At 35.9% G+C, this 17,322-nt stretch overlaps 3 protein-coding genes across 8 annotated transcripts in view; 1 reads left to right on the forward strand and 2 right to left on the reverse strand.

The window, feature by feature from the left end:
• The window catches only part of LOC111498960 (mavicyanin-like), a 2,193-nt gene extending 1,061 nt beyond the window's left edge, over positions 1-1,132 (forward strand). The window contains exon 2 of the mRNA XM_023150357.1: positions 632-1,132. Coding sequence (XP_023006125.1) covers positions 632-996 — 365 coding nt within the window. The 3' untranslated portion in view covers positions 997-1,132. The remainder of the gene's footprint in view (positions 1-631) is intronic.
• A 52-nt stretch (positions 1,133-1,184) lies between these two features.
• LOC111498958 (chloride channel protein CLC-d) lies at positions 1,185-8,826 on the reverse strand. 2 transcript variants are annotated; one of them, XM_023150354.1, is made up of 24 exons: positions 8,754-8,826; positions 8,240-8,401; positions 7,984-8,056; positions 7,424-7,645; positions 7,273-7,319; positions 7,070-7,168; positions 6,136-6,210; positions 5,782-5,870; positions 5,374-5,514; positions 5,225-5,295; positions 5,050-5,129; positions 4,817-4,966; positions 4,615-4,674; positions 4,454-4,528; positions 4,098-4,249; positions 3,499-3,634; positions 3,300-3,428; positions 2,564-2,641; positions 2,430-2,485; positions 2,262-2,345; positions 2,013-2,169; positions 1,840-1,941; positions 1,716-1,762; positions 1,185-1,493 (listed from the first exon to the last, which is right to left on the reverse strand). In XM_023150354.1, the coding sequence occupies exons 1-24, from the start codon at positions 8,790-8,792 to the stop codon at positions 1,400-1,402; spliced, it is 2,418 nt and encodes an 805-aa protein (XP_023006122.1). In that variant the 5' UTR covers positions 8,793-8,826; the 3' UTR covers positions 1,185-1,399. The 2 variants fall into 2 exon arrangements, with proteins under 2 accessions (XP_023006122.1, XP_023006123.1); XM_023150355.1 differs by lacking the exon at positions 8,754-8,826 and having other exon boundaries at positions 8,240-8,747.
• A 1,647-nt stretch (positions 8,827-10,473) lies between these two features.
• LOC111498908 (cyclin-T1-3-like) overlaps positions 10,474-17,322 on the reverse strand; it is an 8,030-nt gene continuing 1,181 nt past the window's right edge. Inside the window, exons 2-7 of one of the 5 annotated variants that reach the window (XM_023150262.1) lie at positions 16,373-16,934; positions 16,153-16,234; positions 15,480-15,614; positions 14,900-15,075; positions 11,389-11,534; positions 10,474-10,784 (exon numbers count right to left, since the gene is read on the reverse strand). In XM_023150262.1, the coding sequence (XP_023006030.1) occupies positions 10,753-10,784; positions 11,389-11,534; positions 14,900-15,075; positions 15,480-15,614; positions 16,153-16,234; positions 16,373-16,929 (1,128 nt within the window). In that variant the 5' untranslated portion in view covers positions 16,930-16,934 and the 3' untranslated portion in view covers positions 10,474-10,752. Of the gene's footprint in view, positions 10,785-11,388; positions 11,535-13,044; positions 14,740-14,899; positions 15,076-15,479; positions 15,615-16,152; positions 16,235-16,372; positions 16,935-17,322 lie in introns of those variants that run through there. The other 4 variants (XM_023150263.1, XR_002720877.1, XM_023150264.1 and 1 more) reach the window with 4 other exon arrangements.

Below are 17,322 nucleotides of genomic sequence, written 5' to 3' on the forward strand. Positions count from 1 at the left end.
AAAAAAAAAAAAAAAAAAAAAAAAAAAGGAATTAGGTGGGCTGGAAGCATGTGATAGTGGGCCACACATAATGGGCCCTACAAGGCCCATTATGTACCTGCTTTTCCACCCACTCACTCAAGCCTTCATAATGATTTACACCACTTCACAAATTTAAAATAATATAATTCCCACAAACCTTCTTCATTTCCTTTTTTAATTTTTTTAATTCCTTTAAAATTCAAAATTAACTCAAAAATATATTTTGTTTTATTTCATTTTTGCCTATGATTTTCTTAAATTTCATTTTTAGAAACTTCAAAAATCAGGTAAAAAAAATATCATTTAAAAAATAATTAACGAAATTATTAGACATAAAATTAATTTTGAATATAATAAGATATTGAATTTTCAATTTTTGAGATTTTAAAAGCTTATTTTACATGGAAAGTTGTAATAACTAAACTTCTAAACTTGTAAATTAGTGAGAATTTTAATGTAAATTTGATTTTTGAATTCCAATAAATTGAATTTGTATGAGTTTTTAGTCGGTATAACTATAGTTAGACGGGTTCATTATAGCGATCTCATCAAATAATTTACGGGTTTTTAAGAAATGATTGAAGTGATGATTTTGTTTTTTTTTTTTCAGTATTTGAGTACAACGCCAAGTTCCACAATGTAATGAGAGTGACGCATGGGATGTACAAATCATGCAATGTCTCAGACCCCATAGAGACTCACTCTTCCGGCAACGACACCATCACCATTCAAACCAGAGGCCATCACTTTTTCCTCTGCGGCGTTCCTGGCCACTGCCAGGCGGGCCAGAAGGTCGACATTAATGTCCAACGCCTTGCTTCCACCACCGTCGCCCCAGAGCCCTCCGCCTTGGCCTCCCCGGCTGTCCCCCTCGCACATACACCCGCCGCACAAGCACCAAAAGCCACTGCCCTGCGCCTCGGCACTGGCTTTTGGCTATTGCTTTCGGCCTTATCCGTTCTAGCGATCGCTTAAACGGGCACTGGCCAAGCCCTTCCCTTCAATAAGTTGCAGTCTTTTTTGTACAACAAATTTCAGCCATTTTGTAGTGATAGTTCGTCATCGAGGTTTCTTTTTACGTCGTCTATACATACGTTTTCGTAAGTTTGAAGCTTTTGTTCTTTGGAAATAATGAAAATTGGTGAATCCAACACATTTTCATAAACAAAATAAACTAAGCCAACTCTTATCATTACAATCTATGATATAATACAATGCTCTGTTCTGCTCTGTTCTTTAGATATCTACCTGGTTTGGGATTGGAATCCCAGCCAGCAAACAATAAAGAATATATTTCCTAATGGGAATATGAAGAAAAGCATCATAAACTAGTAGTAATCTGACCATATTAATCTTGGCAGCTGCTGCATGATGTTCATCAGCCGTCTGTGTTATTGACCAAAAGTCCGTTAAGAAGTGGGCTCTCGACATCCCCATTCGCTGTATGTATTCTTCTATCTCGACGCCGAGCTCTGCCATGCCATCGTAACGATACACAAGATTAATAAGTTGAGTTTGAAGAGATTATACAGTTTCGGCACATTAGATGATGAACTCGTTTTGGCAGCGTCTAAAGTGACTAAAATCGTAAGAATCCATCTAAATGGAAGCATTAGCATCGCATTACAATCTCGGAAGTCCGAATAGATGCATCGTTTTATGAGATAAGTAAAGCATCATAGAGAGTCAGAGACCTTACACTAGTCGATTGTAGCTCCATAGCATCCGAATCTTCGCTATCCTGCATTGAGGTGTTTGTATCTTATTAATGTCGAGATGTGTTTTGAAATATTTAACGTGGTAAGGTGAGTATACTACCTCTATCAACAGATCCTTTCGAGTGATCAAACCGACCACATTTGCTGGACGGGGAACGACAAACGCGTGTCTCAGACCCAATTGCCGGAAAAGATTATATACCTACGACAATGCAAGATACGACGATAACGGAAACCACAATTCCCAACCAAACAAAATAATCAAGCAAATACCTTTGTCAAAGACATATCCTCTGGGACAATATATGGAGATGGATTCAAAAAGGGGAGTAGATCAATGTACATTTCCAAGTCCTCTGAACTAAGATTTATATCATCAATAGAAATTCCTTTACTGGAAGCAGGTTTCACAAATTCACTGAAATTATGCCTGAAATCCCAAAAGAAAAGTCAGAACTCGGTGGAGAAGTGAAGATAACCCGTCGATTATAGTCTCGGGACTCGGATCGAGTATCCATTTACCTGGTTGGCATGGATCCTCTTGGATCAGAAGGCAAAGGACTGTGCTGAAAATCTACTTTGGACTGCAGTAGTCCTAACAAGTAACTGCATCAACAATCATACAGTAAGGCTTGTTGGGATGCTTCAATCATTAAAAAGATTGGGTTGGTTATCAATTCCAGCCTATACCTTCTAAGCATTAGTCCAATGACACGTGTTTCTCCGTTTCGAGAGTAATCAATCACCTAAGGGGCAAAGAAGAAGCACCGCCTTAAGAATCGGTTAATAGACGAGAAGAAAAAGAAGAATTTAGGTATGCTCACAGGAAAGCCATTATGTCTGTTGCTCCGTAAAATACTAACAATATCAGCAACCTTAACAACACGGGGGAACGAGACCACCTACAAATACAGAAAACAGTGTATTGGTAAGGAAGAATCTAATACTATACACATTATATAAAAAAAAAAAAAATTATAGGTAAGCCACTCATTTCAATTATTTTCGTAACAGGCCAACACTGCTAACAGATATTGTCCGTTTTGGCCCATTACGTATCGCCGTCAGCCTCACGGTTTTAAAACACGTCTGCTAGGAAGAGTTTCCACACCCTTATAAAGAATGATGCTTCGTTCCCCTCTCCAACTGATGTGGGATCTCACAATCCACCCCCCTTGGGGGCTCAGCGTCCTTGCTGGTACACCGTTTGGTGTCTGGCCCTGATACCATTTGTAACAGCTCAAACCCACCGCTATTAGATATTGTCTGCTTTGGCCCATTACGAATCGTCGTCGGCCTCACGGTTTTAAAACACATTTTCTAAGGAGAGGTTTCCACACTCTTATAAAGAATGTTTTGTTCCTCTCTCCAACTCACGTGGGATCTCACAACTTTAAACCACACAAATCGTCCTCCATGCATATACTCGACGCAAAACTTTATTTTTCCTTTTCGTACAGCATATTTCTTTCGGATGGGCTCCAATGAAACATCATTGCCTGGATAATACTCTGTACTCAATATGCTACCAAAGGAGTTTAAGGAATACGCAAGGATTACCCTTTTTCCACAGGCCTCCTTTGCTGTTATTTTCCGCATCTGGTACTTCGGTCTCGATTCCAGTAACGGAATACCCTTCAACAGGGCTTGCTCTTCGTAGAGGCCTTCATTAAAGGCATCACCAACAGCCTGAAGTGCTTATATAAATAAGAAACTTTCACATGCATCCATGAATATATATACATATACGTTGACTTACCTTGGACATCAGAAGGACAAGCATTATGAGAGGTAAAAACTTCAAATTGTTTGAAATTTCAACCATGATGACACACAAAGACACTGTCATTCGCATAGAGCCTCCTAGAAACGATGCAGCACCCAACAAAGCATATCTAGAAAACCAGTAAGATTTGGAAGAACGTTAAAGATTGTTATCACATGAAGATACCATAAAGTAAGATTGGATCTTTCATGATTTTATTTGCCAATGATTAACTTTTGATTTATGTTATCCGAAACCATAAGTTTTATTTTCAAAGCTCGTCTACGATTTTTGTCAATCGAGTATTTTTCTGTAAGCCCCATGAGCCCTCGAAAAAGTTCGTCTACCCTTTTGTGCTCCTTTTCACTGGGATTCAGTTTATTTCTAGAATGGATTTAGCTAGAGAAAGATTGTATATCCTGACCCTATTAACTTGGTCAAGAGTGCCTCACCAAAATCTTGTATTTCCCATGAATTTTATTAACAAGAGAATGACTCCCATAGTTTTATCTGATCTTGCATGTTTGTCAGCACTCTCTCAATAACATCTAAATTATTAAACTAGAATATTCATAGAATAAGCAAAGACTCACGTTCCCTCTTCAATGTTCGGCTTTTTGTAGAAACTAACCACGAACTTTCCAACCAAACGTCCATAAGTAGATCCAATCATTATACCAGGAACAAATTGACCAGCAGGTACAGCAGTACCAAACGTCACGACTGCTAAAGTATAAAACATAACCTGAAAATGTAGAAGAATGGATGGAATATTGTAAAACAATCATATAATTAAGTTCCTAATAACATAGCACAACTTAGTGATTCTATTCTTTATTAATTCTAAAATGAAGGGATTTTCAGTAAGCTAATGAAAATATGAAACAGTACAACAATAAGAACATGTGAACAAAGAAAGTTATGCTGTAAACTAAGTGAAAAACGTTACCAGAAAGGTCAATAAACTCTGCGCACTGAATTCATGCATCGTTTTTGCACTGAACAAATTCCTTATGGCATCATCCTGGAAAAATAAATTTATGGTAAAAAAGAATATTATAGAGAAATGGAAAAGATCAGCATAAATTTGAACAAAGAAAAAAGAAAAACCTGGGTGTTAAAGAAGATGGTTGCAAGGTCATTGTATTCATTGCCCTTGCTACAATAAAACTGAAAAAAAGGGTAATAAACAGGCAGATTTTATGTCAAACAACTTCAAGTGTGCCTAGCTCCAGCTAAATGATATGGGTTGGTATTGAAAATTACAATAATGGCAAAATAACAACAAAAGACGAGCAGTACTGATTCTTACATTGACATAATTCCCGTACGTTCCCGGAGGCCTTGGGCATTCATTACCCAAATCAGGATCAGATTTGGGGCATGGAGTACATTGCCTTAGAAGTGGTAGTCCGAACGAGATAATTGATGTTAATACTGAGATGAGACAAGCTTCAATGATCTGAAATTTTTCAAGGGAGAAAGATTGAAGTAATTTGGGATGAAGAAATAATAGACATAAATCATCATTAAACTTTTGCGTACCTTGACTCGGTTCCCCTTTTTGTGCAAATGGTTTCGTCGCCAATTCGTCATGTAAAGAGTAAGCTGGTTGAATAGTGCTCCTAAACGAATAACCAAAAGGATGAACATAGAACCTAATCCTTGGAATTGGAAATTTAGCTAAGCCAACTAAAAAGGTACGACTAAAATTACCAACCTAATAAGCCTCCAATAACCCCAATCACAGTCATAGGCAACAACTCCCCAAAAGAGTAGTCCTCTTGGCCACTAAGAGTATAACCATTAGCAGCTAAAAATTCAAAGGAGACATAGGCATAGAAGGCATGAATAGATTATAAACCTTACTCTGATATGTCCCATATTATGAAACCACCAGAACCAAAATGGCCACACTTCCCACTCTTACACCATCCCATCGCTGCACGCACCACAACAGCCACCACAGCAGACGTAAAAAACACACGCCACAAAAGTTGACTCTTCCACCTTCAATGTCAAATACAAAATTCAAATAGATTGGGTTAGTCTTTTTTTTTTTTTTTCAATTGTCCCTATAGTTCCAGAACTAACAACCTAACCCCTGTAGATTAATAAATTATTCCTTTTCACCCTGCAGGTGTTTTGACTCCAACCCGAACTACAACGATATCAAAAGATTATTTTGCTCATAAATCAACAGAGAAAGAGGAAAGAAACATTCTATCACCACATGAATCAGCCTTCAAGCATGTTGAGAGGAAGAAATGTGTTTACCAAGATGTTACTTCTTCCAGTGCAAATAATACACCACCAACTGGAGCTCTAAAAGCTGCAGCAACTCCTGCTGCACACCCACATGTTACCTTTCATTGTTAACGAAAAAAGGAAGAACAATTAGGTTATTTGCCTCTACAGCCTCTAATACTATAAGTCATAAACAAATGAGAAAGGAGAAAAAAAAAAAAAAACCATTAAAAGCTTAAGTTCTTCAAAGTCCAATATGTAAAATTAAGACAAATAACAATTAGGCAAAGTGTATTAAATCATGCAGAAAGTAATATTAAATCATGACTTGATTTAGAAAAGTGGAGAGCTAGAATGTAAATTGAAATGCTAAAAATAACTTACAAGATCACGACGATCCCGGTCACTCTTGAACACTTGTAACCACCTGGAATTTAGATGATATTTACCAGATCCACCCTGTTTTCAAAATTAAAGACAAGAAATCATTATTTTCACTAACCACATGCACTTACAATTCATCTCAAAGGATTTTTCTTTTCAACTCATAGGATACGTTGGTGGAAGGCTGTAATGAGGTCACAACCACTTGACATGACCTATTTTGGATATTCACACAGATTTTAGCAGGGTCCAATGTCAATCCCTCTACTACATACAAACATGTGAGTTTTGAATGAACACAAAAGGCAGGGATTCCAAAAAAGGAATAAATGAAAAGAAGCCAAACTTCTTCATTTTTGTCCATTCAACTCCGGAATCTGTCTATTGCAAATAATAACTTTACCCTCAATTCCGCTAAAGTACACTAATGATTTCACAACTTTCAAGTAAGAAAACTGTAACAACCCAAGCCCACCGCAGATATTGTCCTATCTGGGCTTTCCCTTTTGGATTTCCCTCAAGGTTTATAAAACGCGTCTGCCAAGGAGAGGTTTTCACACCCTTATAAAGGGTGTTTCATTCTCCTCCGCAACTGACATGGGATCTCACAAACACTGACGGTATGTAGGTGCACGCGGACATATTTCATTTCCATAGATCAACCAAGTCAGGAGACTTGAACATCATGAATTAAAGTATTGAATAATGAGTCTCAATATCAAATGGATACCAAACAGCCACGACACCAAAGTTTAAGACAAGTATGGAATAACAATACAACTTCGGCCGTAATTGGGACATAAACATTAATAGACAAATGAAAATACGAACCAAGTTGAATCAAACATGGATTAATAAAATCTACTTTCTCAATGGATTGTGAAGATATTGATTGTCATAAGAATATTACGACAAGAAATTCATGCAGGCTTACTTGTCCTAGCAAAGAAGCAATACAGGCGCCTGTATGTACAAGCGGTCCTTCTTTGCCTAAAGCCAATCCACCTCCCACTGAACCAATGCTTCCAAATATCTGACATATACCAAGATTATGAAAAGAAAAAAAAAAAAATGAGAAAACTTTTAAGAACATATCTGCAGAAATTTCCAGCAAAGAGGAGTAGGGTACAACGGTACCTTTCCGATTAAGGTTCTGAAGAAAAGGACACCATGAATGTCAATTCCTGTTCATTAGAACAAAAGAGATACTTTCAAATGCCCAAAAACAATGTGTTTTAATTTTTCCGAGGGAGGATGGAAGCGAAGAGCCATCAATAATATGACATACCATTCAAATAACCCTTGATTTCAGGTATGCCAGATCCAGCTGCTGCAGGAGCAAAATGAGTGACTATATATACAGATGAAAACACTAGACCCAAGTTGATGGCTAAGTATACTATAAAACCAGCCACATATGACTTCTGAATTAGAGCAAATGTCAATGAAAATTTCCAGCCAGCAAAGTTCTCAACAGCCATATTTATGAAAACTGCAGCCAATCCTGTGCCTGGATGCAGCCAAGAGAAGTCGTTAACTAGACACAACAAGAAAAACAACCATATGCTTTACACCATCTAATTAAATTATGCAAAAAGAAAACCATGAAATGTCCAATGCTTTCAGTTCGAACGCCTTCTAGTTCACTCCATTTATCAACAACTACTAAACATCACGATATAACCTCGATCAAGATGTCACAACTAAACTAAGGATCGTATTACCCACACAAATCACTTATTTTATCGATAATTTATGGACAGATAACATATTATGCGTTATAAACAAAATGTATGCACTTTGTAAACATGGAGTTTTTGTTCAGGTAAAGGGAAGTTGTCATCATACCAATGCCAATGAACAAAGCATACAGCCACTTAACTACCACACTATAGCCAACAAATAATCTTCCTCTTTGCGCCTACAGAACACCAAAAACACATCGTGAGAAGCATAAAAACAGCATCCGCCGAAGCCCCATTTCATAGTAAAGAATTATTTTCCAACAGATCACAAGAACAATTGAAGTAATCCAAGATAAATGCAGGCCCAACCTTGAAATTAAAACTCAAAGATCACCAGAAACAGACCAGAATGAAAGTACCTGTTCATCCCAGTAAGCATAATTCTCGATGACCTCGTAATCAAGGCTTTCGACGCCGCCCCCATCGTTCTTCTTCAAGAAGCTAACGAGGTCGTCCTCATTTTCATCGGTGTCCGGAAGACGAGACCACATGCTTTTTGCTCTATCCATCCCATTCTGCAGCTGATTCGACAGCATGGTCTATCGACTAAGATCCAATCCAAAAACAGCTCAAATGAACCCTAATTTTGAGTACGATCAGACTCAAAAACTCGAAATTTACTACGGATTGAAAATCGGGGACAGCCGCAAAATAATGGGACGGGTTTAAAAACGAAAAAGTAGGAAATCCAGAGGAAAGAACCCCCTGAAAATCTCGAATCAGGATCCTTATAAAGGAGATTGAAGCTGAAGAACTTGGGGATTCAAGTATGTCTGTGGATGGCTGAATCCTTGCGTTCAATCGACTCAAAATGAAGTAAAAATTAGATTTGAGAACTAAGATTTGGCATAAACTAAAAATCAAACAACTCACCACCGATAAAGAATTCTGTTCTCCACTGCTTTGAATCATTGGTCAATTTTTATTTTTATTTTTACATATTAAAGTGTTCCATCCATTTTCCATTTTTTCAATTTTGTTTTAACTAATTTTCAATATGATGAGATAATATAAATACGCAGTTGAAATTTCGTAAATTTATTAGATGTTCTAAGATTTCGGAATTTTATTAAACAATTTTTTAAAAAAAAAATTGAAATTTCGTAAATTTTTTATTATTTTTATAAAAAAAAAATCATATTTAAAATTCAACGATCAAAAAATTGCTTAAAAAAATTAGTGGATGTCATTGAAATTGGTCAAACATTTAAGTTTGACGATTTGAAGATGCTTACACGTGTGAGAGTTGATGCAAGACGTTATTGAATATTAAAATGTGTCTAATACATACATTAAATTTTCGGTATTCATTACAATTTTGTGTCAAGAAGATCAACCCTATAATTTTGAGAAAACAATAAGTGAAATTAAACTAGCTCGTACATCTTTAAACCCGTGTTTCTATATCATCAAAATAGACCTCTATTTTGGCCCACTACCTTTATTTTGCTTTTAACAAAGGATGCTACCCACTCAATGAAACTACTTGAGACAGAGGTTTAAGTAAGTGAACATAGGTGGCAATATAATAGCCAGATGGTTAATTTTAAATGTATTTATTGAGTCTGTGGACTAAATTAGATCTTTTGAAAATTCAAAAATAAAAACCATTTAAACCGATGATAAAATAAAATCGTCTTGCATCAACTACGACTTTAGTTTGGAGACCGCTATTTAATGAGTCTTTTTTTCTTTAGTTCAACAATTTCATTAAAGTTCCACTATGACGTTAACTCGTTATTTAAAGGGATCAAGTTGTTTATGAATGCAACTCGTTATCTTAGAATAAAGAATTCAAAGAGGGCGTTGTCATGTAGTGTCGGATATGCTAGTCAAAATGATTAATATTTTTCAGTAAATTCCAAATCAAAATCTAAGAGTTAAAAGAGAAAAACATCCATTCAACAAGGAGGAGGTTTTTCCCCTGGAATTTGGGTTTGTAATTGCCAAGGTTTAGCTTGCAAAACGCACTTCCTCTACTGAGTTCAATGCAAAATTTGATGATTTTCCAACACCATCATTAGAAGGTTGTACCTATATTCCCTAGGCATAGTCAACCTATCAACTATCATCATCTTATTGTGTAACGTTTTACTTTGTTTAAAGGAACACTGTGGTAAATTTATTTGAGCTGCACTTTTAGTACATGTGATAACTTTTATGGAGAAGTTACGGAGGAGAGAATGCATTACTAAGATTTTGAAAACATATACCAAAGTATATAAAGGTGTAAAAACATCTCCCAAATAGACGAGTTTTAAAGGAAAAGCCTAGAAGGAAAAACTCAAAGAAGTTAGTGAAGTTTGAGCTGTTACAAATGGTATCAATGTCAACGGGGACTATGAGCACCAAAAGAGGTGGATTGTGAGATCTTACATCGGTTGAAGAGGAAAACAAAACATTCTCTAGATGTGAAAACTTTTCCCTAGAAGACACATTTTAAAACCATGAGAAGGAGCTTGAAAGGGAAAGCCCAAAAAAGAGAATATCTGCGGATCAACTATTCTAACATTATGGAATAGATGTACGACGGAACGACTATAAATAAAAAAAGGAATCAAAAGGCAATGACATTTAAAGGAGAGAGCAGAGCAGATCAGAAGCGAGCCATTTTGTATAACATAACCATCCGTTCGCCAATTGAGTACAGGTCTTCCTACGGTACTTCTAAACCACTGTTTTGCACATGGAAATGAATTGAGAACCATTCATGTTAAAACTACCAACAGTCACTACATAACCTAAGGAAACTGTCAGGATTTAACCATTTAAGACTGTCAGGATTCATGTTAAATCATAAATATGTTATGTTTACCCATCATTGCACATCATTTCACCAGACTAAAAGCTTCATCATTATCGAGCTTTCACTTTAGAAAAGCTCCATCAACTGCTGGGCCACATCTGCATTTTAGCATGAGTGAAAAACAAACCACGTCATAACTTGGGAGCTTCTTTTCAAAGACAAACATTGAGATTCTAAAACAAGCCCCTGAGTAAGTAAAACAAGAATTATAACCACAAAATTCTTACAACAAGCCTGGCAAAAACACACCCCTATCCTTTCAAAGCCCATGCCCAGAGGTTGGGCTCAAGAGATTGTTTTCAAAACTAATATTCTGTTTTCTACAACAAATATGGGTAGTAACTTATCTTTCTAAGAGAATTTCTCTTACTTTTCAATAGCTTATTTCCATGGATCATATGTTTATTCTCAAAATTAAATTTGCTCTACTAAAATCCCACTTGTAAGTTATCATTTCCAACTACAATATAATCTTGAACTCTGATCATAACTATAGAAAACATCTTTCAATAATAAAAACATATTGAACTAAAAAGATGATATCTCAAACAAGACCTACTTTTTGCTCTATAAACGTGGCTAGGACTTGAACACACGATTTTAGGAGTGAAAATAAAATGAAGAAATGGTTAGTGTTATCTTAATTTTTAAAGCAATCACATAATAGGACGTGAGAAAATATTCAGAAGTTCTTCAAGGTACCTTGGAGAATAGCAGGCGTTGCTTGGAACTCTTGCAAGATATTTTGATAAGGAGCAAAATCCACATGCAGTAGCTTGGCAGACAGATATGCAGCTCCAGCAGCTATCTGATGGGGCTTAAACTGAAGCCAGAGTGAGCTCCTTAGCCTAAAAAAACCACATATCAGCCTTCCATACAACTGCCACTACCACCATCACTTGTTGAAGAACGCATCAAACAGTTAAACAAACCATCTGAGTCCATTACTAAATAGGATGGCAATGTCTAACAGTACTTCAAAACAAAAAAATACATCAGCTCCAAATACACAATTGTATATAACAATAAAAACTAAGAGTAGGAGCAAAGTAACTTTCAAGCATTCACTTCAAATGAATAAAAGTAAATTGTTTTTTCTTACCAACTAAAAAGCAGCAACTCAGGTAGAATATTTCCAAGAATCTCTGGAAGATTGCCGATAATATCATTATCATATGATATATGTTAAACCCCATACACAGAATACATCAAACTCCCAGGTAAATTTGGCAGCAGAGGCTTTTGATTCCAGAGACTAATGCAACACAAACTAAAAGACAGGATGTTGTGGCATATTGCAAACAATCAAACTTCTCAAAGCAACCCACCATCTTCAGCTCTAAATGACGTAAATGTTGATCTGGACTGGATAGTCATCAAGCACTCTCATCTCATCGTGCTTGAAAGCATGCAAGCTAACCCCACTTACAGATACAACCCAAAATTCCCACCGTTGTACAAAATACACATGAGAAGAAAATATAAATGTTCCACACACACATATATTGCATGTGCGTATATAAAGATATACTGGACTGTTCATTACATTTTTCTGTTATCAGCATGAGTTGTTTTGTCAGTACTCTGTAGTGAAGAGCTCGGATTTATGGAAAGTTGCTCTGATTTAAGGCAATTTGCTCTGAGTCTTTAGGCCAGGACATGGTTTCAACTGACAAAACTGCCTTTCCATGGAAAGTTGCATCTATTGTAATGTTTGTAACTTAAAGATAATTTTGCTCAGTTTTGGGGGTAGGACATTGTTTTTCTCTATTTTGGTGGGTGGGCGGGAGAAGGTGGAGTTTCTATGGACAATGCTACCTTTAGACAAGCAAGCAGATCACATTTATTTGATGATCGTGATTCTAATGATGACATAAATTGAAACAAATATCACCTGAGTGGAATTATAATTCACAATTTCTAAGTTCAACAAATTGAATGCAAAACCTTGATCTCACTGAATATTTCAAAAGTTTACACCTTCGGGATTTCCTAAAATCATAACATATAAAATGACAGGTCGATATATAAATCAGAACAAAGAAAATTACAGATTCATTCAAATAATGAAGCATCCACTAGGCATTGCAAGATGAAATAGGCCAGACATACATCTTTACAACTACAGAACAGTGCTTGATTTTTACAACATACATTAAAAAGTTTCACGGCCATGAATAACAGAATAGGCTAATAAAAATAAAAGCCAAATAGAGATAGGGGAGTTAAGTCCTTCATAGGAAACAAAATGAGGGAGATTGAAACAAAGTTACAAAACTTTCAAAATTTTAATAGCTTACAAAATCCAGGGAAGCCAAATATCAAGCGAACCGTATTTATTTGATAACGAGCAAAAAAAAAAAAAAAAAAAAAAAAAAAAAAAAAAAAAAAAAAAAAGACAGATAAGTTGAAAGTCCATCAACATGATGATTGTTAACAGAGTTTAAAAAACCATGGTTTCTTAAACATTCCAAAATTGCTAAGAGAGGTAGATATTTACATGATTTTAAAAGATGAATGACCGAAAGCAGGAGCAAGATTACACCAAAAAAGAAGATGTGAAAGTGCAATGAATGGAACTTCTACGAGAAGAGGGAGAAAAAAAAACCCATAAAAATTTTACAGATCAGCAAATAAATTTCAAAAGCAAACCATTCCAAGATAATTGTATTACATCATTTGTGTGAAACAACAAAACTTAAGGTTTTACTGTGATGGAAACAAAACACAAACGACAGAAAAAAAAAACATCATCTTCAAAAAAATAAAGTTCAAAAGGTTTCAGTTACATATCTGTCAATCAAGGATGGGATAAAAGGGAAAATGAGGCATACAAAGTAATTGAAAAGAACCTGCTGGCCGCCTATATAAGAATTGCATGCATTTTATATTCTCTCCGTGGGAGGGGGAGACCCAAAATCATTTTATTTTAATTTTTTGATGATCTTCCACAATTTACTTTCCGTGCCTATCAAGATAACCCATATCCCTGTCTGAATCAGCCAATCCTGAACCAGTTATAGTAACGCCACATTTTAAGTTCAACCCTCCCCGACTCAAAATGATTAACAGAAAATACCAAATGATAATTCACCAAGCATAGACAGCAATCAGAAAATAAACAACTTACAAACATACGTAGGCCCAAATTTAAGTTTTCAACTGAAGGGCTGCTTACTTGTATGCATGCTAATGGAACATCAAGAACCTGGTGACTAGACATGATATTTGAGTCATATGGACCACTTGAATCTTGAAAAGAAAGACCAATTTTTTTTTATAATAGATCTAAATCCATATTGTGACTTATTCTGTGCTAGATAGATGTTCATCCAAAGAGGTTGATCAGAAAAAATTTTCTACCAGACTCGACCATCCGTCATTGGGAAATAAGAACAAAGCAAAAATCATTGGCAGCAGTTCTCTAGGTTATAAAGGTAATGGATAGCAGATTCAATTCCACACAAAGGCCTTTCTGAGTCAAAAAGTTCATAAGGAAATGACTCCATTTCTTTCAAGGTAAGGCAAATTAATGGCGGCCTAGAGAGCACGCTCCAGGGAGAGGAGGAAAACTATATATTCTTGTTAAGAAAGGATAGAAAGTGATCCAGTAGGCTCATTGGCAATCATTAGCACCAAGTACCAAGTCGATGGGGCTTATTCATGGTTAAATTTACTTCACTTGTAAAACATAAGTTTCGAAGAACAGCATATCAATCCGCCAGATAAGTATATCAAATAGGCGAGCATGCTAGCATAGATCCTGCAAATTATATGCACGCCAGAAGAATCAATAATCCACAGTAGGATAAATGTGCAAGTGTAGCTTGTTCTAACAAAAAAATAATTGACACAAGTAACACACCATTTTGATCCCTAGAGGGGAAAGAAGATCACCAGTGCATCATCCTCTTTTGTGCCACAATGAACGCCAAAATTCAAGAAATTTGTCATTCCATTGAGGTTCTTGCACCCACATATCCCAAATCTAATTCTTAATGTTACATCATTGACCTACTTTTCACAATTGCAAGGACATGCTTGCTAAATAGACTAGACAATCCAGAAAGATTACTGTAAGCAGTTGCAAGGACAAAATAATTGCAGAGAAGCAATAAATTGAAAGATCTCTATCTTGCAGGTACAAACATATTGCCTGTAAATTTTCTTAAAATCAAATGGACAGGTGGAATAAATAAAGTGATGAACTTACCCTTCACTGATCAAGTTCAGTGCAAGATTCACCAACATGGACTGTGAAAGACCTATCTTATTAAGAACAGACATAAGAGGAGCATAGGGATGTTGAACGTTGAGTTCAAAGTTTAGAGTAGTCAGTATCAATTGCTCAGCTTCTGTTACTCTTTCACGATATTGTTCAAACCAATCCTGTTCAAGATGCATACTAAGATGTCATTACAATTGTATTTATAATTTGCAAAGAAAAAAGAACCATGAACAAAATTGATTAGTATCTAAGCAACAGTATAGTGATTTTGATAAGAACTATAGTTTCGTGATTATCACACTCTTAACGATTTATCAGGACTATTATTATTATAGTCCAACCACTTGTCATATTGAAACCCAATCGGATGAACAAAAACATATGGACATTGGTGAAAAAGAGGAAATGAAGGTTTTTTATCCTCAGAAATCATGTGATTGTATTCTAGCATATCTTTGTAAAAAAAAAAAAACAAAAACAAAAACAAAAACTTCACGAAGAACAAGCTACGTGCACGGTAAGCAAGAAAATATAATAGACAATTAAAAGTTCGGAGGATACTTACAACAGGAAGCTTGTAAGACAAGAGATTAAAATCCTGTTTGTGCAGAATTTCAGATGAAGCTCGCAAGACATTGTTCAAAGGTCGTGGTGTCTCCTCGGATTTTGCAGCAAGGAAGAGTGCAGAAGTGGCAATCAACTGAAACAGTGGTGTGTAAACAAAATGAACCAATTAATGCAAAATAATTACCTCATGCAACAAGGGTGCATAATAAGTTGATACAATCAACATGAACACTAGATTGGTATACTCTATGATTTCTGCTAAAATTGGATGAGAAAAGACAAAGATCATCAAATAAGCACTTCTGATCCACATAGGGATATAGATAAAACAGAAGAGAGTGAATGAGAAGAGGAGAAAATAGTAGAAAATTTCTCAAATCTATCATTGACTACAGCAACAAATGTAGGCAGCATAAAGAACTACTCTCTCCAAAGGAATTTCATTAACAGAGACATCGATCCATAAATTTACAAGTTTAATCTGCATCAAACATAAAATCTAAAAGTTAATTATATTTCAAGAGTAATGAATGTAAACATTACTCTTCTAGACACTGGCAAGCCTTTACACAAAACAAACATAGAATCTAGAAGTTAACTATATTTCAAGAGTAATGAATGTAAACATTACTCTTCTAGACACTTACAAGCCTTTACACAAAAGAACTTACAAATCTATCATGACAAGCATGTGATCTTCGAACAAAAAACCGATGGCATAGAACCATTGCAGTGCCAATGGTAGTCTGGGGTCTGCAAGAAACAATGACTAGCGTTAACAATCCACAAGGCCCATAAATGGGAGGAAACCTCAAATATAATTTTACTGGTAAAATAATAAATAAGTGCATTCCCTGAACTAAGTAATTATCAGAGATTTAGATTACTTACAACTCAAGGTGCAAACCAAGACTCTGAAGGAAGGCACAATATGTGTACCGCAGATGTGTTTCACGTAGCGTGTCAATACCATCTTTTCTTGAAGGTGAACATCTCTCAATCTCATCCCTGGACATGAAAGAAGGCTCATCATCTTCCATTATTGAGCGATCTCTTTTACAGCTGGCAGATGTAGAGACATCATTGTTGGATCTTGGAGGAGGATGGACCAAATTGCTATAGATTGAAGGTCCATGATCATATGTCCGCGCCTGCCAATGGTACCTCCCACTATCCTCCCAACGTGAAGCAGAAAACTTCCTCCTTTTAAAGGACTGAGAGTTATGAGGCCTGATGTAGTTTGAGATATCAGGCCTCGCATAAATAGACCTATCAACCGGCTCTTTATACTGTCCTGAGAATTCAAAATGGTTGCTATAGCCATAATCATAATAATTGCTCCTACTTGCCATCTGACGGGGGTTTCTGACATCATATCGATTCATGGTGATCCAGTAATCATCATTAGCCATTCCTCCATGAGAGCTGAAATTCCGAACACGAGACATTCTTCCTGAGCAAAATAACAGCCCACCCCAAGGCATGCACAAAAAAAAAAGGTAAGTATGAATATCACATTTTACTGAAAACACCCTAACCAAAATCGTTGAAATTTGACAACTATTCAGAGTTGCACATTTCAATTATTTCATTGTGACTTTGGACAGAACAATAGGCTACTATAGATGAAATAAAGAGAACTCAAGAATTCAAGCTGTTTTTATCAATAAAAGTTGCATAACAACTGAGCATCACCATTCAAAAATTCTGTTCTTTCTTTTAATAACAGCCGCTCTAGTTAACAAGTTCATTGCACTACAGTCTACTCATTTTTTCTGAAGTTTACAAAAGTGCGACAATAACAAACATTTCTTCAAAAAAAAAAAAAAAAAAAAAAAACT

This window comes from Cucurbita maxima, unplaced genomic scaffold (assembly GCF_002738345.1).
Source record: "Cucurbita maxima cultivar Rimu unplaced genomic scaffold, Cmax_1.0 Cma_Scf00026, whole genome shotgun sequence".
Classification (NCBI taxonomy): domain Eukaryota; kingdom Viridiplantae; phylum Streptophyta; class Magnoliopsida; order Cucurbitales; family Cucurbitaceae; genus Cucurbita; species Cucurbita maxima.

What these genes read in the sequence shown, in the direction of transcription:
- LOC111498958 (XM_023150354.1), bottom strand. Translation starts at nt 8,792, where the DNA reads ATGATTCAAAGCAGTGGAGAACAGAATTCTTTATCGGTG. An exon ending in TGCTTTGTTCATTGGCATTG is followed by an intron (nt 7,646 to 7,983) that starts GTATGATGACAA and finishes GGCTGCATCCAG; the next exon opens with GCACAGGATTGGCTGCAGTT. An exon ending in TCAGAACCTTAATCGGAAAG is followed by an intron (nt 7,169 to 7,272) that starts GTACCGTTGTAC and finishes GGTATATGTCAG; the next exon opens with ATATTTGGAAGCATTGGTTC.